At 48.1% G+C, this 21,222-nt stretch overlaps 1 protein-coding gene across 1 annotated transcript in view; it reads right to left on the bottom strand.

Moving 5' to 3' along the window:
- Positions 1-12,074, bottom strand: part of ZMAT4 (zinc finger matrin-type 4) — a 436,402-nt gene extending 424,328 nt beyond the window's left edge. Inside the window, exon 1 of the mRNA XM_040361262.1 lies at positions 11,863-12,074. Within this exon, the coding sequence (XP_040217196.1) occupies positions 11,863-12,072 (210 nt within the window). The 5' untranslated portion in view covers positions 12,073-12,074. The remainder of the gene's footprint in view (positions 1-11,862) is intronic.
- Positions 12,075-21,222: the final 9,148 nt, after the last annotated feature.

The following is a 21,222-nucleotide window of genomic DNA, read 5'->3' as shown; positions in this document are numbered from 1 at the left end:
TTTTGTTGCAGAGGATGCCCAAAATCTGACACAAGCAGAAAATTAAATTTCTGGTGGGGGGGGGGGGGGTTCTGTATACCATCTGTGACACCAACAATGGGGCACTAGTCCTCCCACTGATACCAATGATGGGACCCTATTTCTCCAACTGATACCAATGATGGGACCCTATTTCTCCAACTGATACCAATGATGGGACACTATTCCTCCCACTGATACCAATGATGGGACACTATTCCTCCCACTGACTCCAATGATGGGTCACTATTCCTCCCACTGACACCTATGGTGGGGCACTATTCCTCCCACTGACACCTATGATGGGGCACTATACCTTAATGTTTTTTTTAAATCCAGGGCTCCAAAATGAGGTTAAATATCGTTGTTTCGTGACTTTTCCTTTAAATAGAACGTTCCCATGTACATGTGATCTGATTAGCTTCTGGCTTACATATCAAGTTTTCATTTCTGAGCCTGCGGAATGAGCACAGCCTGGAGCAATTATACACGGAGTGATTAATGGAAATCAAACAGCCAAATAAAAGAAAAATTAAATTAAAAAAAATTGCATCTGCTCCTAAAAAATATGCGTAATAAAAACCCGAAACCAATTACAATGTTAATAAAACGTATTGTTTGTGTGTAGAGATAAAAGACGTCATTAATAGCTGTGGGCTAAAGACTTATCATGGTGACTAATCAGGGATGACTCACATGTAACGTGTGTGGCATTAGGAGGTGACACCAGCGGCGGCTAGTGCTTAACATTTTTGGGGGGGGGGGGGTGCAAACAAACTGAAAAATAAAAAAACATCAATTTCAGCCACTGTGCCCATCAAACGCAGCCACTGTGCCCATCAAACGCAGCCATTGTGTCATTCAAACGTAGCCACTGTGCCCATCAAACGCCGCCACTGTGCCCATCAAACGCAGCCACTGTACCCATCAAATGCAGCCACTGTGCCCATCAAACGCAGCCACTGTACCCATCAAACACAGCCACTGTGTCCATCAAACGCAGCCACTGTGCCCATAAAACGCAGCCACTGTGTCCATCAAGCGTAGCCACTGTGCCCATCAAATGCAGCCACTGTGCCCATCAAACGCAGCCACTATGCCACCAACTGCCGCCACTGTGCCCATGAAACGCAGCCACTGTGTCCATCAAACACAGCCACTGTGCCCATCAAACACAGCCACTGTGCCCATCAAACGCAGCCACTGTACCCATTAAATGCAGCCACTGTGCCATCAAACGCAGCCACTGTACCCATCAAATGCAGCCACTGTGCCATCAAACGCAGCCACTGTACCCATCAAATGCAGCCACTGTACCCATCAAACGCAGCCACTGTGCCCATCAAACGCAGCCACTGTGCCCATCAAATGCAGTCACTGTACCCATCAAACACAGCCACTTTGCCCATCAAACGCAGCCACTGTGTCCAAACGCAGCCACTGTGCCCATCAAACACAGCCACTGTGCCCATCAAACGCAGCCACTTTGCCCATCAAACGCAGCCACAGTGCCATCAAACGCAGCCACTGTACCCATCGAATGCAGCCACTGTGCCCATCAAACGCAGCCACTGTACCCATCAAATGCAGCCACTGTGCCCATCAAACACAGCCACTGTGCCCATCAAACACAGCCACTGTGCCCATCAAATGCAGCCACTGTGCAGTCAAACGCAGCCACTGTACCAATCAAATGCAGCCACTGTGCCCATCAAACGCAGTCACTGTACCCATCAAATGCAGCCACTGTGCCCATCAAACACAGCCACTGTGCCCATCAAACGCAGCCACTGTGCCGTCAAACGCAGCCACTGTGCAGTCAAACACCTTTATTAAATTACAAAAGTACAAACTACAGCAGGGTACAGGATAAAATACTGACGCGTTTCACACTCTCAATAGTGTTTAGTCACTTTTATAGATGTATAGATGACACTGGCAGGGAAGGGGTTAACATCTGAGGTGGTTATCTCTCCCCCACTGATTGGCTGAGAGGCGGTCCTGTGTTAGCAAAGTAAATATTAATTTTCTTTGCTAACACACCTCGGTGGACTGCAAACGGAATGGTTTGTGCTAGCAGTCCACCTTTTTTGGACTTTGGACTGGTAGCCCACTCTGCAGTGACCAAATCTCTCATTAGCAGAAAGAATCAAAAGGCTAGACTAACCTTTACTGAGGAGCATGACTTTTTCCCAGCACTGATAAGGAGTTAAAGTTCACCCTGGGCTCTAGATGACCTTGTCCTAACACTGATAAGGAGTTAAAGTTCACCCTGGGCTCTAGATGACCTTGTCCCAACACTGATATAGATGACCTTGTCCCAACACTGATAAGAAGTGAAAGTTCACCCTGGGCTCTAGATGACCTTGTCCCAACACTGATAAGAAGTGAAAGTTCCCCCTGGGCTCTAGATGACCTTGTCCCAGCACTGATAAGGAGTTAAAGTTCGCCCTGGGCTCTAGATGACCTTGTCCCAGCACTGATAAGGAGTTAAAGTTAGCCCTGGACTCTAGATGACCTTGTCCCAACACTGATAAGGAGTTAAAGTTTGTCCGGGGCTCTAGATGACCTTGCCCCGGCACTGATAAGGAGTTAAAGTTCGTCCGGGGCTCTAGATGACCTTGCCCCGGCACTGATAAGGAGTTAAAGTTCACCCTGAGCTCTAGATGACCTTGTTCTGGCACTGATAAGGAGTTAAAGTTCAACCTGGGCTCTAGATGACATTGTCCCGGCACTGATAAGAAGATAAAGTTCACCCTGGGCTCTAGATGACCTTGTCCCGGCACTGATAAGGAGTTAAAGTTAACCCTGGGCTCTAGATGACCTTGTCCCAACACTGATAAGGAGTTAAAGTTCAACCTGGGCTCTAGATGACCTTGTCCCGGCACTGATAAGGAGTTAAAGTTCACCATGGGCTCGAGATGACCTTCCCCCAGCACTGATAAGGAGTTGAAGTTCACCCTGGGCTTTAGATGACCTTCCCCCGGCACTGATAAGGAGTTGAAGTTCACCCTGGGCTTTAGATGACCTTGTCCCGGCACTGATAAGGAGTTGAAGTTCGCCCCGACTCTAGATGACCTTCCTCCAGCAGTGACAAGGAGTTAAAGTTCACCCTGGGATCTAGATGACCTTGTCCCAACACTGATAAGGAGTTAAAGTTCACCCTGGGCTCGAGATGACCTTCCCCCAGCACTGATAAGGAGTTGAAGTTCACCCTGGGCTTTAGATGACCTTCCCCCGGCACTGATAAGGAGTTAAAGTTCACCCTGAGCTCTAGATGACCTTGCCCCGGCACTGATAAGGAGTTGAAGTTCACCCCGGCTCTAGATGACCTTCCCCCAGCACTGATAAGGAGTTAAAGTTAGCCCCGGACTCTAGATGACCTTGCCCCGGCACTGATAAGGAGTTAAAGTTCACCCTGGGATCTAGATGACCTTCCCCCAGCACTGATAAGGAGTTGAAGTTCCCCCTGGGCTCTAGATGACCTTGTCCCAACACTGATAAGGAGTTAAAGTTCCCCCTGGGCTCTAGGTGACCTTCCCCCAGCACTGATAAGGAGTTAAAGTTCCCCCTGGGCTCTAGGTGACCTTCCCCCAGCACTGATAAGGAGTTAAAGTTAACCCTGGGCTCTAGATGACCTTGTCCCAACACTGATAAGGAGTTAAAGTTCAACCTGGGCTCTAGATGACCTTGTCCCGGCACTGATAAGGAGTTGAAGTTCACCCTGGGCTCTAGATGACCTTGTCCCAGCACTGATAAGGAGTTGAAGTTCACCCTGGGATCTAGATGACCTTTCCCCAACACTGATAAGGAGTTGAAGTTTGCCCCGGCTCTAGATGACCTTCCCCCAGCAGTGACAAGGAGTTAGAGTTCACCCTGGGCTCTAGATGACCTTCCCCCAGCAGTGACAAGGAGTTAAAGTTCCCCCTGGGCTCTAGATGACCTTCCCCTAGCACTGACAAGGAGTTAAAGTCATGGCAAGCCAGGAGAAAAGCGATTGAAGCTGAAATGTACCAATCGCACAGAGCTCTGTTTTACGCTCAGTGGGCAGTGTGACGCCATTACAGGGGCGCCGGTGACTCTGATGTTATGTGTGATGTGCGTGTTTCCTTCTATTTTACACGTTTCCTAGAAGGTGTTAATCCATATGAGTCACCAAGAAAAAATGATTAGTTTGAAGTCAGACGGAGGTGAGAAAAATACATTTGCGCTGTCGCTTCGGGGGAGACGCATCTCCCCCCCCCCCCCCCCAAGACACTTCCAGAGAAATAATGGCTGTAAAAAGAAAAGGTAAGAGTTCAAGGTCTCGGTGACTAAGTGCGGAGCTCGCCTCAGGTGTGACATTAAATCCTCCATCTCCTCCGCTCACAGGAGACCCCTGATGGGGGAATGTGCCGTGCGTCCGGGCACGTCATAAAATATTAATTTCCTGGGAAGACAGATGGATCTTTCTTTTGCTTTGTTGACGGATGCATGCCAGAAAAAGCCTGGTCTTCAACCAACCTGGTAGATACACAGGAGAACGACGGGGGGGGGAGGGAGTGCTCCATCAGGAATGCCCCAATTTTTCTTTTATCTTTTTTTATGTGAGGATAGATCTATGAGCATGTGTGAATCCACTTACTGTTCACCGACTCACTACCTCTGCTGGAAGTCTATTCCAACCATCAACTACTCCTTCTAGAAAAAAAGACTTCCCAAGGTTAGTTTTGAACTTTCCTCTGGCTAATTTGAGGTCATGTCCCCGTGTTGTTGATCTTGGATTCATATTGAGAATACTGCCCTCCTGAACCCTTGTCACCCCCTTCATGTATTAAAAGGTTTCAATTCAGACTGTGCAGAGGTCTCTCCTGATATGTTTGATCCCACAGACCTTTCACCGTTTTTGTTACTGTCTCGGGACTCGTTCTATCTTATCAATATCTTTTAGTAAGTGAGGTCTTCAGAACTGGATACACTATTCTAAATGAGGTCTCAATAATGATCCATATAGAGCAATCCTCCCTTCTTCTGACAGTGACCCATCATTGGTATCAGTGGGAGGAATAGTGTCCCATCATTGGTGTCAGTGGGAGGAATAGTGTCCCATCATTGGTATTAGTGGGAGGAATAGTGTCCCATCATTGGTGTCAGTGGGAAGAATAGTGTCCCATCATTGGTGTCAGTGGGAGGAATAGTGTCCCCATCATTGGCATCAGTGGGAGGAATAGTGTCCCATCATTAGTGTCAGTGGGAGGAATAGTGTCCCATCATTGGTGTCAGTGGGAGGAATAGTGTCCCATCATTGGTATCAGTGGGAGGAATAGTGACCCATCATTGGTGTCAGTGGGAGGAATAGTGTCCCATCATTGGTGTCAGTGGGAGGAATAGTGTCCCATCGTTGGTGTCAGTGGGAGGAATAGTGTCCCATCATTGGTGTCAGTGGGAGGAATAGTGTCCCATCATTGGTGTCAGTGGGAGGAATAGTGTCCCATCGTTGGTGTCAGTGGGAGGAATAGTGTCCCATCATTGGTGTCAGTGGGAGGAATAGTGTCCCATTGTTGATGTCAGTTGGCAGATCAGTGGGAGGAATAGTGTCCCATTGTTGATGTCAGTTGGCAGATCAGTGGGAGGAATAGTGTCCCAAGGGCCAGGATAAAGACAAGCAAAAGGCTGATTGAGCAAATAAAGAAGCAGGGTGGTGACATCACACTCTTCACCTCATCCAATCAAAGAATGCTTTGCATTCGTTGAGAAAAAGCAATGCATTCTCTGCATTGCACCCGTGCTGAGCGTCTGTCCACCTGTGCTCACAATGCAGCAGGGTGGCTGCTCTGCACGGGACCCGGAAGCTAATGGAGATCACTGTAGTATCAGTGTAGTAGTGGTATGATAGTGGTTAAGTAGTGGTATGTTAGTGGTGTAGTAGTGGTATGATAGTGGTGTAGTAGTGGCATGATAGTGGTGTAGTAGTGGCATGATAGTGGTGTAGTAGTGGCATGATAGTGGTTAAGTAGTGGTATGTTAGTGGTGTAGTAGTGGTATGATAGTGGTGTAGTAGTGGTATGATAGTGGTGTAGTAGTGTGGTATGATAGTGGTGTAGTAGTGGTATGATAGTGGTGTAGTAGTGGCATGATAGTGGTGTAGTAGTGGCATGATAGTGGTTAAGTAGTGGTATGTTAGTGGTGTAGTAGTGGTATGATAGTGGTGTAGTAGTGGTATGATAGTGGTGTAGTAGTGTGGTATGATAGTGGTGTAGTAGTGGTATGTTAGTGGTGTAGTAGTGGCATGATAGTGGTGTAGTAGTGGCATGATAGTGGTGTAGTAGTAGGGTGACCACGTGTCCCAGATTGCCCGGGACAGTCCCGCATTTTGCAGGTCTGTCTCGGGTACATTCATTCCAGGACAATACAGTGTCCCAGAATAAAACTGACAGAGCCACCCCCCGGGCCAATCTGATGCCCCCATAAAAGGCCGCCATATCACCGCTTTACCCACTGACAGTACTTGTTCTGGCCGGAAATGCATGGAGGAGCACAATCCCCGCCCCCTGCTTGTGATTGGACACAAGAGGTGGGATTTATGATTTCTCCAATCACTGTGCTGTGATTCGTTACAGCACAAGCAGATTTTTGGGAAGGGAGGGTGTCTCTAATTGGTAGTTTGGAAATGTGGTCACCCTATGTAGTAGTGGTATGATAGTGGTGTAGTAGTGTGGTATGATAGTGGTGTAGTAGTGTGGTACGATAGTGGTGTAGTAGTGTGGTATGATAGTGGTGTAGTAGTGGTATGATAGTGGTGTAGTAGCAGTGTCTATACAGTGATTTCCAGGTTGGAGGAATCCCACAGGTATAGTATATACATAGTTGGTCCAAGCTTGAACAATATAGCCTGGATTCACAAAGACTTATGCCGACGTATCTACTGATACGCTGTCGTAAGTCCAAATGAGCGCCGTCGTATCTATACGCGTATTCTTAAAATGAGATACGCCTGAATTTTGCCAAGATACGACCAACGTAACTCTCCTACGCCGTCGTATCTTGGGTGCATATTTACGCTGGGCGCTTCCGTTGATTTACGCATTGAATATGTAAATGAGCAAGATACGCCGATTCACTCACGCCCGTCGCTGTAATCTACTTTGTTTACGTAAGGCGTTTTTCCGGCGTAAAGTTAAACCACCAAAAAGTTGGTCTAAGTCGTTTAGGGTATGGACGTTGGAACTGCCGTCGGATTTTACGTCGTTTACGTAAGTCGTACGTGAATGGGGCCGGGCGTAGGTTACGTTCACGTCGAAAGCATCGAGCCGACGTATCTTAGGGAGTATTTGCGACGTGATTCTGAGCAATGCGCGCGCATGCGCTATTCGTTTGGCCGTGCATTTACATGGGGTCACGCTTCATTATAATACTACACGCCCACTGCCTTGCTACTTTGATTTAGGCGGGCTTACGCCGGCCATTTTACGTTACGCTGGCGTAAATATGGGAGCAAGTGCTTTGTGAATACTCAGCTTGCCTCTCAATGTTACGTCGGCGAAGCACATATGAGATGCGCTACGCCGGCACAAAGATGCGCCCTCTACCTGAATCCGGCTATATATCTACTGTATGTATAAAATATCCACACCTTGGATCTCTCTCTAAGTACAGCTTGCATAGACTTGTGCGTCGCCTGCGCTGTTTCTTCTGACCTCTCTCTCCTTTTGAAAGGACTAATAGCCTGGCTGTCTCTGCCTCCGAAATGAAAAAAAAAAAAGCATGCGGCCAGGGAAGTCAGAGAGAGGTCAGGACTGATCTGTGTACTTGTTCCGGGTCAGTGGCTCAGAATGTATTCCATCCATTGGATGAGTGTGACATCCAGAACAAGAGGTCACAAATGGCAAATTGAATTCATGTTTTTTTTTTTTTTATGAGAACGTCTCTTTTACTCCTGAAGGAAAAATGAATATAACCCGACAACCGGCTACAGGAACACTGTCAATGTGTCGCATTTGTGGGATCCATTTGTGATTGGATAGGCTAAAAAAATCACAATGGCCTCTTCGTATGGGGGGACTCAAGTTTTATGACCGCCCCCCTCCAGAGAGTCCCCATCTCTGCTCCCCCAGCTTCTCATTACGGTTGTAATACTAAAATAAATGGAAAAAATCTAAGGGGTGGAGGAAGACCTCCTCTTCAAAGTTGGTGGATAGATTTAGAAGGTCAAAAGTACCCCCCCCCCCCCCCCAAGGTTACCTTTCTTCTAGTTTTTAGGGGTTATGCTTCCTTGTTTAACCACTTGACTTCCTGAAGATTTAACCCCCTTCATGACCAGTAGACAGACATGTGCAATTTGTTTCGATCCGAATACAAATTCGGACAAATTTTGTGTATCCGAATCTCCGAATTACATAGTAACGAATAGTAACAAATTTAGTTGAAATCCATTCAAATTTGTTTTTATTTCGGAAAACGATCAACCGATTCAAATTCTGTGGCCCGGATTCAGATAGGAGTTACGACGGCGTATCTCCGGATACGCCGTCATAACTCTGAGTTGCGGAGTCGTATCTATGCGCCTGATTCGTAGAATCAGTTACGCATAGATTTCCCTAAGATCCGACCGGCGTAAGTCTCTTACACCGTCGTATCTGAGGCTGCATATTTACGCTGGCCGCTAGGTGGCGCTTCCGTAGATTTACGCGAGGAATATGCAAATTAGGTAAATACGCCGATTCAGAAACGTACGTCCGCCCGGCGCATTTTTTTACGTCGTTTACGTTAGGCTTTTTCCGGCGTAAAGTTACCCCTGCTATATGAGGGGTATCCTATGTTAAGTATGGACGTCGGGCCAGCGTCGTATTTTCCGTCGATTACGTTGTTTGCGTAAGTCGTTCGCGAATAGGGCTGGGCGTAATTTACGTTCACGTCGAAAGCATTGGCTTTTTGCGGGTTAATTTGGAGCATGTGCACTGGGATACGTTCACGTATTAAACGTAATTTAGGTGGGGTCAGCCATCATTACCATACAACACGCTCACTGCATGGAGAATTTGAATTCCGCTGGCTTACGCCGGACCACATACGCAAGAAGTATGTGTACGTTACCCCGCCTTAACTTAGGGCGCAAGTTCTTTCTGAATACGGAACTTGCGCCCTAATTTACGGCGGCGTAACGTATCTGAGATACGTTACGCCCGCCGATAGATACACTATTGTATCTGAATCCGGGCCTGTGTGAAGAAATAGCTGGTTGCTAAGGAACGGGTTGGGCGGCCGCCCGCCCGCGTCCTTAACAACCATGAGTTCCCCCCCCCCCTGACAGGTGAATGTAAAGAAAAGAATCCTGGCAATAGAACAATGTAAAAAAAAATGGTGAGGGGTTCCCCGCCCCTGCCCCAGCCTCTACCAGGCCCTTCGGGTCTGGTATGGATTTTAAGGGCAACCCCATGCCAAATTTTTTAAACGGCGTAGGCCCCCCCCCCTCGAAATCCATAACAGACCCTCATCCGAGCATGCAGCCCAGCAGGTCACTGCTTTTTCTCAAGTTTAATATTGGTAATATGCTTGCAGTGGGACCTCCTGGATGGGCAGGCATATTTAGATCTTGGTTTAGGCCTTTTCTACGACTTTGGAATGAAGGTGGCCAAGTGAAGAATCTCAGGGGTCATTGTGGAGAGCAAGCACCCCCCCCCCTCCTTAAACCATACCAAACCACATGCCCTTAACAAGAGGGGGTGTGTACTTTGGGACCCCCCCATACCCCAAAGCACCTTGTCCCCATTTTGACGTGGACAAGGGCCCCTTCTCGACAACACTGGACTGTGGTTGTCAGGGTGGGTCTGCAGGCAGGCGTTCTGCACAGGCCATTCTTTGCTATTCAGCACTGCTTTATTTTAAATGGCAATTGCGCCATCATGCAACGTTGTACCCAAAATACATTTATATAATTTTTTTTCACACAAATTTATTTTGGTAGTATTTGATCACCTCTGCGTTTTGTTTTTTTGTTTTGTTTTTCGCGGTATAAACAAAAAAAGACCAAAAATTTGGAAAAACAAACTATATGTTTTACTTTCTGCTATGAAACATATGCAAAAAGAAATAAAAATAAAATTAAAAATCTAAATTTTTTCATCAATTTAGGTCAATATTTATTCTACTACCTGCTTTTGGTGGGAAAAAAAACAGAATTAGACCCCTTTCACACTGAAGCGTCCTTACAGCATTTTAGCGTTAAAAATAGCGCTATTAAAACGCTCATAAAATGCTCTCCATGCATCTCAATGGAACCTTTCACACTGAGTCCTGCAAGCAGCAACTTTGGAGTAGCTTTTGGGTGCTGAAAAAAAATGCTCCAAAAACGCCCCTCTCCATTGAAATGAATTGAAAGCCCTGTAAAAACGCCTTGTCCCTTCACACTGAGGCACTGCAAAATCGCGCTAAAGCTTTAGGGTCTTAGCGGTCCTTTACCAACACCAGTGATGTATCTTGGCCTAGGCCAACAAGGCCCAGGCCTAGGGCGGCACTTTGCAGGGGGCGCCCCCCCTGCATGAAAAAAAGCCCTCCTGCCTCCCGCACATATTCAATCTCTGGATGGCGGCGGCTTGCTGTAGTGCGGCACTTATGGGGTATATGGAGCATGCTTGGCTGAGTAGGGTGGAGGAACTAGCCCCCCATAGAGCGGCCCGTGACTGGCCCTGCCCATTGAGCAGCCAGTGACTGCCCCCCATAGAGCAGTCTGTGACTGGCCCCGCCCATTGAGCGGCCGGTGACTGCCCCCCCATAGAGCGGTCGGGGGGGCCCGGACAGCTGATGCAAGGGGCGCATGTGCTAAAACGAAACCCCCTGCAGTGCAGCCGAAGAGGGAAAGGGGCACACGGGGGGCCCGGACAGCTGATGGAAGGAGCACATGTGCTAAAATGAATGCAGTGCAGCCAAAGGGGGAAAGGGGCACATAGGGGGGGCCCGGACAGCTGATGCAAGGGGCGCATGTGCTAAAATGAATCCCCCTACAGTGAGGTTGAGGGGGAAAGGGGCACATAGGGGGGGCCGGACAGCTGATGGATGGGGCACATGTGCTAAAATGAATGCAGTGCAGTGCAGCCGAAGGGGGAAAGGGGCACACAGGGGGGCCCAGACAGCTGATAAAAGGGGTGCATGTGCTAAAACGAATCCCCCTACAGTGAGGTTGAGGGGGAAAGGGGCACATAGGGGGGGCCGGACAGCTGATGGATGGGGCACATGTGCTAAAATGAATGCAGTGCAGTGCAGCCGGAGGAAGAAAGGCGCACACACAGGGGGGGGGCGGACAGCTGATGTGCTAAAACGAATCCCCCTGCAGTGCAGCCGGAGGGGGAAAGAAGAGGAGAAGCTGGCAGAGCTGCAGGGGGAGGCAGAAGAGGATCGGTGTTTGCAATAAGGTAGTACAGCCCGACCTCTTGCTCAACAGGCCCCCCTTTTTGAACTGATGGGGCCCGGGCCCAGTACAAGAGGGCTGGCTGTACTGCCTTATCAGCAACCCTGGGAACAGAGCTGAGGCTGTCAATAACAGGCTGTGTGTTGGAGGTCCCTCCCCTGTCTCTTTTTATTTTCTCTTGGTGTCTGGAAAGATATCAAAAGAGATTCACGCTGATAGCAGACAGAAATGACACTTAGTGCTCCGGGCTGAGACAAGTACACACTATAGAGGGATAGGCTTTGTTCATATTTCATGTCTGAGGTGTAAAACCACTTTAAGGTAGAACCAAAGTTGAATAGCACATCACATTTTTTTTTTTCCTGTTCTGTATAAACAATTATTTGAACATAATATACAACAAATTCTTTCTCCAATATCCCCATATAGAGTATTATGAAGATCAGGTGTCTTAGCCTTACCTCGTAATGTGCAACCCTCTGAGACTCGGAGATTAACTGCGCATTGCAGATTTTGCAGTAGGTCTCAGTAAACAGAACTCTGTCCTCCGACTTCATCTGAAAACACAGAAACAAGACAAAGAGATGGTGACTCAGAGCCGTATTGTACACAATGGGGGAAAAAAAGTATAAAACCGAGAAAAGGTTCTCTATACATACAGTTGCGCTCATACCCCGGCAGAATTTATGATTTCTTGGCCATTTTTCAGAGAACATGAAAGAGTTTTTTTTTTCTTTCACTCGTGGTTAGTGTTTGGCTGAAGCCACTTATTATCAATCAACTGTGTTTACTCTTTTCATATCATAATGACAACAGAAACTACCCAAATGACCCCTGTAACGGAATGGCCCGTGATACCCAGAGACTTTTGAAGGATGCGGGGTACTCCTGTGCCAGCTTCACTAATGACTCTTGGGTCTAGGGTCATCCTATGTCCAATAGGGGCATAGGATGACTGAGAAATGATATCATGAATTACATGAGATGGGACAGTAATGATAATTCATATATTGCAGGATATCTTGAAATATTACAAGTTGTTAATTCTGACCCCAACAGGTCAATAGGAGAGTGTCTCATTCAATGTGGTACATAGACTGCTGAGGTGCTAATTAAGTCTAACTGGCTGTGGTGATAAAAGCTTGCTGTGGTTGCATTCTATTGTGCTTATTAAGTCTGCCTCTCAAGAACCTTTCATTGTGTGAAGTTCTATTGATGACAATATGTGTTGTGACTTAGCACCCTCTAAGGCCCCGTACACACGAGGGGACATGTCCGATGAAAACGGTCCGCGGACCGTTTTCATCGGACATGTCCGCTCGGAGATTTCTGTCTGATGGTTGTACACACCATCAAACAGAAATCCGGGCGGACAGGATACATGGTGACGTGGCCGCGCCGTCGCCGCGATGATGACGCGGTGACGTGTGCGACCCTGGAAGGTAAATGCTTCCACGCATGCGTCGAATCACTTCGACGCATGCGAGGGGAGCGGACATGTCCGGTGAGTCGTACAGACGACCGAACATTTCCGACGGACAGGCTTCCAGTGGACATGTTTCTTAGCATGCTAAGAAACATTTGTCCGCTGGAAACCTGTCCGATCCGCCAGACAATTGTCCGGTCGGCCGTACACACGACCGAACATGTCCGCGGAAACTGGTCCGCCGGACCAGTTTCAGCGGACATGTTCGGTCGTGTGTACGAGGCCTTAAGGTCAGACGTCTGACTTACGTCTACAAAGGAATGTGTCTGTTTGAAACCAGAGAACAGAGCTGTGTCTCGTTATTCTGGGGGGAAATCCAATGGGTCCTGTCTGCTGGATTGTGGGGTGTCGGAAGCTGTCTTGGGTTGGTGGAATGGAATATCGTAACGGCGTTAAGCCCTGACCGTTACAACCCCGATCAAAAGTTTACATACCCCTGTCGCTTTTGGCCTGATGACATGCACACAAAGGGGTTTGAATGGCTATTAAAGGTAACCATCCTCACCTGTGATCTGTTTGCTTGTAATTAGTGTGTGGGTATAAAAGGTCAATGAGTTTCTGGACTCCTGACAGACCCTTTCATCTTTCATCCAGTGCTGCACTGATGTTTCTGGATTCTGAGTCATAGGGAAAGCAAAAGAATTGTCAAAGGATCTGCGGGAAAAGGTAGTTGAACTGTATAAATGAGGAAAGGGATATAAAAAGATATCCAAGGGATTGAGAATGCCAATCTGCAGTGTTCAAACTCTAATCAAGAAGTTGAAAATGAGGGGTTCTGTTGAAACCAAACCACGGTCAGGAAGACCAACTAAAATTCAACTCATCTGAACAGCTTTCAGTCCTGAAAATAGGTTTCCCCAATACAAAAATAAGTAGAAGGGTCGTGGAAGTCCACTAATCGTATGTAATCTAACCTTACATGACAGGTGGATGTCACCACAAACCAGACCTTGATACAAAGAGAAAGAAAGACCAGCTTGGGCTACCAAATATTTATTAGTAAAAACTGAAGTATACAAAAATATAAAAAAAATTCCCTCTTGAAAAATCAAAGCATTTCCAATTTCCCTCTAATTCCCACTCACCATGTCATGCCCGAGCCCTAGAGAGATGCCTATGGGGGCTTTGGTGAGAGTCAGGGACTAAACTGACCCCTGATGTCTCACATTTGAGACAGAGAAAGGGACTGAGGACAGAGATTCCCCAATCCTTTTCTTTGCAGCCTCAGCTGCACTGGAGAGTGAATGAATGGGAAGTGCTCTGTGCATAGCAGCTTCCTATTCATTTGCAAACTGACACGGGGGGCGGGGGCTGGGTAAACAAGGGGGGCCCAGGCGGCAAGGGGAATCTGCAGCACACGGGGTGATTAGGGTGTGCACAAGCACATTGGCACATCCTGTGCACACACACTGCAAATTCCCTACTCATCTGATATGGTTGTTAGAACCACTAATGTCCTTGGAAAGGGGGGGAGCGACAGACTCTGATGGGCTCATGGATGTAGGGGGGGGGGTTCTGATGGGCACGGATTGGGATTTAAGGAGGGACTCTGCTGAACATGCATAGATGTAAAGGGGGACCCTAATGGGCACTCATAGACGTAAGGCATAGACATAAGGGGGGGTTTCTCATGGGCATTCATAGACATAAGAACAGGTCTCTAATGGGCACTCACAGATGTAAGGGGGAGTCTCTAATGGGCATTCATAGACGTAAGAACAGGCCTCTGATGGACACTCACAGACGTAAGGGGGAGTCCCTGATAAGCACTCGTAGGGGTTGATTTACTAAAGGCAAATCCACTTTGCACTGCAAGTGCACTTGCAGTGTGGAGTGGATTTGTCTTTTGTAAACATGGGCACTCATAGATGTAAGAACAGGTCTCTGATGGGCACTCATAGAAGTAAGAGCGGGTCACTGATGGGCACTCATAGATGCAAGAACGGGTCTCTAGTGGGCACTCATAGATGTAAGGGGGGTCTCTGATGGGCACTTGTAGACGTAAGAGCGGGTCGCTAGTGGGCACTTATAGACGTAAGAGCGGGTCTCTGATGGGCACTCATAGATGTAAGAGCGGGTCTCTGATGGGCACTCATTGGGGTTGATTTACTAAAGGCAAATTCACTTTGCTCTGCAAGTGCACTTGTAGTGTGGAATGGATTTGTCTTTTGTAAAGATGGGCACTCATAGACGTAAGAGCAGGTCTCTGATAAGTACTCATAGACGTAAGAGCGGGTCTCTGATGGGTACTCACAGACGTAAGAGTGGGTCTCTAGCGGGCACTCATAGACGTAAGAGCGGGTCTCTGATAGGTACTCATAGACGTAAGAGCGGATCTCTAATCGGCACTCATAGACGTAAGAGCGGGTCTCTGATGGGCACTCACAGACGTAAGAGTGGGTCTCTAGTGGGCACTCAGACGTAAGAGCGGGTCTCTGATTGGCACTCATAGACGTAAGAGCGGGTCTCTAGTGGGCACTCATAGACGTAAGAGCGGGTCTCTGATTGGCCCTCATAGACGTAAGCGGGTCTCTAGTGGGCACTCATAGACGTAAGAATGGGTCTCTAGTGGGCAATCATAGATGTAAGGGGGGACTCTGATAGGCACTCACAAACGTAAGAGCGGGCCTCTGATGGGCACTCATAGACGTAAGAGCGGGTCTCTATTGGGCACTCATAGACGTAAGAGCGGGTCTCTAGTGGGCACTTATAGACGTAAGAGCGGGTCTCTGATGGGCCCTCATAGACGTAAGAGCGGGTCTCTAGTGGGCATTCATAGATGTAAGGGGGGTCTCTGATGGGCACTCATAGACGTAAGAGCGGGTCTCTGATGGGTACTCATAGACGTAAGAGCGGGTCTCTAGTGGGCACTCAAAGACGTAACAGCGGGTCTCTGATGGGTACTCACAGACATAAGAGTGGGTCTCTAGTGGGCACTCATAGACGTAAGAGCGGGTCTCTAGTGGGCACTCATAGACGTAAGAGCGGGTCTCTGGTGGGTACTCATAGACGTTAGAGCGGGTCTCTATTGGGCACTCATAGACGTAAGAGCGGGTCTCTAGTGGGCACTTATAGACGTAAGAGCGGGTCTCTGATGGGCCCTCATAGACGTAAGAGCGGGTCTCTAGTGGGCATTCATAGATGTAAGGGGGGTCTCTGATGGGCACTCATAGACGTAAGAGCGGGTCTCTGATGGGTACTCATAGACGTAAGAGCGGGTCTCTAGTGGGCACTCATAGACGTAACAGCGGGTCTCTGATGGGTACTCACAGACAAAAGAGTGGGTCTCTAGTGGGCACTCATAGACGTAAGAGCGGGTCTCTAGTGGGCACTCATAGACGTAAGAGCGGGTCTCTGGTGGGTACTCATAGACGTAAGAGCGGGTCTCTAGTGGGCGCTCATAGACGCAAGAGCGGTTCTCTGATAAGTCCTCATAGACGTAAGAGCGGGTCTCTAGTGGGCACTCATAGACGTAAGAGCGGGTCTCTGATGGGTACTCAGACGTAAGAGCGGGTGTCTAGTGGGCACTCACAGACGTAAGAGCGGGTCTCTAGTGGGCACTCATAGACGTAAGAGCGGGTCTCTGATGGGCCCTCATAGACGTAAGAGCGGGTCTCTAGTGGGCACTCATAGACGTAAGAACGGGTCTCTAGTGGGCAATCATAGATGTAAGGGGGGACTCTGATAGGCACTCAAAGACGTAAGAGTGGGCCTCTAATGGGTACTCATAGACGTAAGAGCGGGTCTCTAATGGGTACTCATAGACGTAAGAGCGGGTCTCTAGTGGGCACTCATAGATGTAAGAGCGGGTCTCTAGTGGGCACTCATAGATAAAGAGCGGGTCTCTGATGGGCACTCATAGACGTAAGAGCGGGTCTCTGATGGGTACTTATAGACATAAGAACGGGTCTCTAATGGGCAATCATAGATGTAAGGGGGGTCTCTGATGGGCACTCTTGGTAAGGAGTGACTGTTTATAAATCTGATTTTTTTTGGGCCCAGAAATACTTAACACTTAAGTATTATTTATTAATACTATAATATATGAGGTGGCCCTCATACCGAAAGGTTTATAGGTCCCTGGTATATACCATGAGGATATGCAAACCCTTTCACGCCTATGGGGATTGGTACACGGCACCTGGACGTTCCAGGTGGGGGAAAGACACTGGAATGTATGTTTGCAAAGGCTCAGCTGTCCATGTTCAAGAAGTCCTAATGTGTGCCGTGAAAGTGTTGGAATTAATTATATCTAGTCTTGCTGCACGTCAGTCACTCAGAAATCACCGGAGCGAAAGCCTCGGCATGACAGCCATGGAACAAACATTCCCATAAGCAGAGCCCAGCTATGGCGGCCTCCATAATTCTCTCTTTGTGGGGGGGGGGGGGGGGGGTTACTTTAAAGTGTCCGTCAGGTTGAATTTTTTATGATAAGCTCCCCGCTTTCTGCATGTTCAGGAATATTCTTGTTACTTATTCCTTATATCTGGAACGTTTACCTTTTCTAGGCTTTTTTAAATTAAAATTAGTTTTAGAAAAATGCAATTGAGCAAAGGGTGATGGGGACAGATAGTGATTACCATGGTATTACAGGGAGGCGATGAGATAGGAGCTTTGCGCTCCGTGCCGCATATCTAGAAGGATTTCTGAGACGCTTCATGTTATCTGACTCTTCATGTGTTTGAAGCCATCTTTAGACTTATGTCTCAGATATCAGGCAGGACTTGCAGACTGTTATGGATTCTAGGTAGGCTCTTTGAAGGAATAAAGGAAAATGTTAAAGGATATAACTGAATATCTGCATGATCCACATAAATACATTAAAGCGGAGCTATAGCTAAAGTAGAAATAAGGCCAAATCCATTCTGGGTAGCGAAATTAAGCGTTACCAGAGGCGGCTCTTTAATTAAGGCCTCGCACCCATAGGGGGCCTCGTGGGCGCCTAACTTGCCCAATGCATTACCCCAGCTTTGAGGGACAGGGGACCTCAACGCTGCTGTGCTCAGGCAGCGTTATGAGCCCTGACTCAGGAGCGGGGCCGCCAGCGTCCCTAACAACCAGCGAATATCGGTGACACCATCCCGTGTGACGTCAGTGACCCAGCATGCCCTCAGTCAATGTCATCACAAGGGGCGAGTTCACCAGGTGACATCACCGGGTGGCCCCCGCCCCTTAGTTATTAAGGAGCAGGATCTGGGGGCCGCTTGTTAAAGGGGGCTTCCAGATTTTGATAAGCCCCCTGCCCACAGACCCCCACAACCACCGGCCAGGGTTGTGGGGAAGAGGCTCGTGTCCTTGAATTATTTTTCCCATCATGGGTGTGAGTGGGGCCCCATGTCAAGTTTTGCCTAAGGCCTCACAAAGCCTAGAGCCGCCGCTGAGGGTTACAACCCCAATTTGCCATTTGTGTCCAATTGCAGAGATTTCCCTTAAACTTCCTGTCCCATTGTCACGACAGGAAGTGAGAGGAAGTCCCTCCAAAGTAAGGGAATCCCTGGTGGTCACCAGAACTAGTGATTTTATCTCTATTACTGATCGTGTGACAACCCAACATTTGGGGTTTCCTTTCACTTCCACTGGTCACCAAGACAAATAGAGAGGGTGAATCGCCCAGGAACACAGGCAGCAATAAAAACCTGACAGGGGTTCTAATCTCTATCTAAAAAAATGTAATAAAAGTTGGCTTCGGTTCTACTTTAAGCCTCGGTTCACACCGAATGCGGCTTTGAAATCACGCTACTTCAGCACGATTTCAAAGCCGACGTTCAGTGCAATTTCATGTGCGGCTTGGCCAATTCTCTGCAACATCATGCCCAGATGTCAATGCAAGTCGCACATGAAATTGCCCAAAATAGTGCAGGAACCTTTTCAAAGTCGGTGCAAGTCGGAGTTGCACTGATTTGAATGTTTCCATAGCCAGAAATAGGGTGCCACTTGTCATGTCCAATTGCATGATAAGTTGCACCTGTGTGAAGCATGTGTCAAAAACATAATGGCCCGGATTCACATACATCGGCGCATATTTATGCCGCCGTAGCGTATCTAATATACGCTAAGCCGACGCAGCGCAGATAGGCAAGCACCGAATTCACAAAGCACTGGCCTCCCAAACTGCGCTTGGTTTCCTCGGCGTAATCCGGCGTAGGTGGAAGTGGGCGTGAGCCATGCTAATGAGGCGTGACCCCATGCAAATGATGGGCCTGAGCGCCAGACACATATGAATAATGAACAGCGCATGCGCCGAGACGTGGACGCATCCCAGTGCGCATGCTCAGAATCACGTCGAAACAACTGCCTAAGATACGTCGAATCACTGCCTACGGCGTGAACGTAACCTAGCCATATTCACGTACAACATAAGCAACGTAAAATGCGACGGTGTGTGTTCCCTGGTCCATATCTTTGCATGGGTTGCGCCTCATATATGGGGAATAACTTTACGCCGGACGTACGACTTACGCAAACCGCGTATATTATGCACCGGGCGCAAGTACGTTCGTGAATCGCCGTATTTGCCTCATTTGCATATTTGAATAGATGGGAGCACCAGCGTAAATATGCGCCCACGATACGCCGGCGTAGGCAAGTTACGTCGGTCGGATGAAGCCTATTTTTAGGCGTATCTTGGTTTATGTTTCGGCGCATAGATACGACGCGCACATTTATACTTGCGTCGGCGTATCTAGAGATACGTTGGCGTAAGTTGTTTTGTGAATCCGGGCCAATCAGTAAATCTCTGCCATACATGCACGGTTCCCTGTGTTTTATTATCCATTTAGGCAAGCTTTAAGTACTGAAATATAAGGCCCTATTCACATGGGTGCGTATCTGCGGATAGTTTGCTTTGTTTGTGGGGGCTAAAGGTTATAGCGCCATGCAAACTGTCCAATTAGCTGCAGCCAGATTTTCCCAGAAGTGCCGACCCCTGGGTGCACACTGTGAGCATCCAGCGTCAGCCGACGGCTCTATTTGCATGTGACCGCTCAGTAGAGAGGCAACATACAAACAGCAAGAGCGCCAGCCATTGATTTGTACAGGGTAGAAATCCGACAGCTGCTGCTGGTCACTCATAGTGTGTGCAGCGTTGACAACCAGGAGAAGAAATCTATTGATTGTTCCTGGCAACCACTCCTGGGGTCTGCTATTCAGAAGTGTGAATGTGGCATAACTGTTGACATGCCAGGGATCTAGTGATTTCCTACCTATTTGTGCAGACAGCATGTGTCTTTTTTAGCTCTAAATTCTAAACATGTGGTGTCAGCCCTGCCTATTTGATTTCTGATGCATTATAAAGAATACAGACTCCTCCTCATCTCCTCCCCTTTCTCATCTCCATAACTCCTCTTCCACATTTCCTCCTAACCTCCCCATCTCCATAACCCCTCCTCCTCATCCCCATAACTCCTCCTCCTCATCCCCATAACCCCTCCTCATCTACATAACCCCTCCTCATCTACATAACCTCTCCTCATCCCCATAATCCCTCTTCCTCATCTTCATGACCCATCTCTTGTTATCACAACCCTCCCTTCTCATCTCCATAAATCCTCCTTCTCATCTCCATGACCGATCTCATTCTCCCCTCCCTCTCTCCTCATCTCCATGACCCCCTCTCTTCTCATCTCTATAATCCCTCTTCCTCATCCCAATAACCCCTCATCATTCCCATAACCCCTCCTCATTCTCTCCTCCCTCTCTCCTCATCCCGATAATCTCTCTTCCTCATCTCCATGACCCCTCCTTGGTTATCTCAACTCTCCCTTCTCAGCTTCATAATTCCTCCTTCTCATCTCCATGACCCCTCCTCATTCTCCCCTCCCTCTCTTCTAAACTCCATATTACCTCTTCCTCATCTCCATGAGCACTCCTCATTCTCTCCTCCCTCCATTCTCATCTCCATAATCCCTCTTCCTCATCTCCATAATCCCTCTTCCTCATCTCCATGACCCATCCCTTGTTATCACAACCCTCCCTTCTCATCTCATCTCCATAACTCTTCTTTCTCTTCTCTATGACCCTCCTCATTCTCCCCTCCCTCTCTTCACATCTCCATATTCCCTCTTCCTCATCTCCATGACCCCTTCTCTCCTCCCTCTCTTCTCATCTCCATAATGTCTCTTCCTCTGCTCCATAACCCCTGCTCATTTCCATAACCCCTCCTCATTCTCTCCTCCTGTTTTAAACATATGCCTATTATTAGTGTGGACAGAACCCCCTACATTTATTACAGCATATGGTCAGTGCTCAGACCATACGCCGCACACTGCATCAAATTGGTCTGCATGGCTGCCGTCCCAGAAGGAAGCCTCTTCTAAAGATGATGCACAAGAAAGAC

Source organism: Rana temporaria, chromosome 8 (assembly GCF_905171775.1).
Source record: "Rana temporaria chromosome 8, aRanTem1.1, whole genome shotgun sequence".
Classification (NCBI taxonomy): domain Eukaryota; kingdom Metazoa; phylum Chordata; class Amphibia; order Anura; family Ranidae; genus Rana; species Rana temporaria.
The sequence above is the reverse complement of the archived record's forward strand: the minus strand, read 5'-3'. Positions and strand labels throughout refer to the sequence as shown.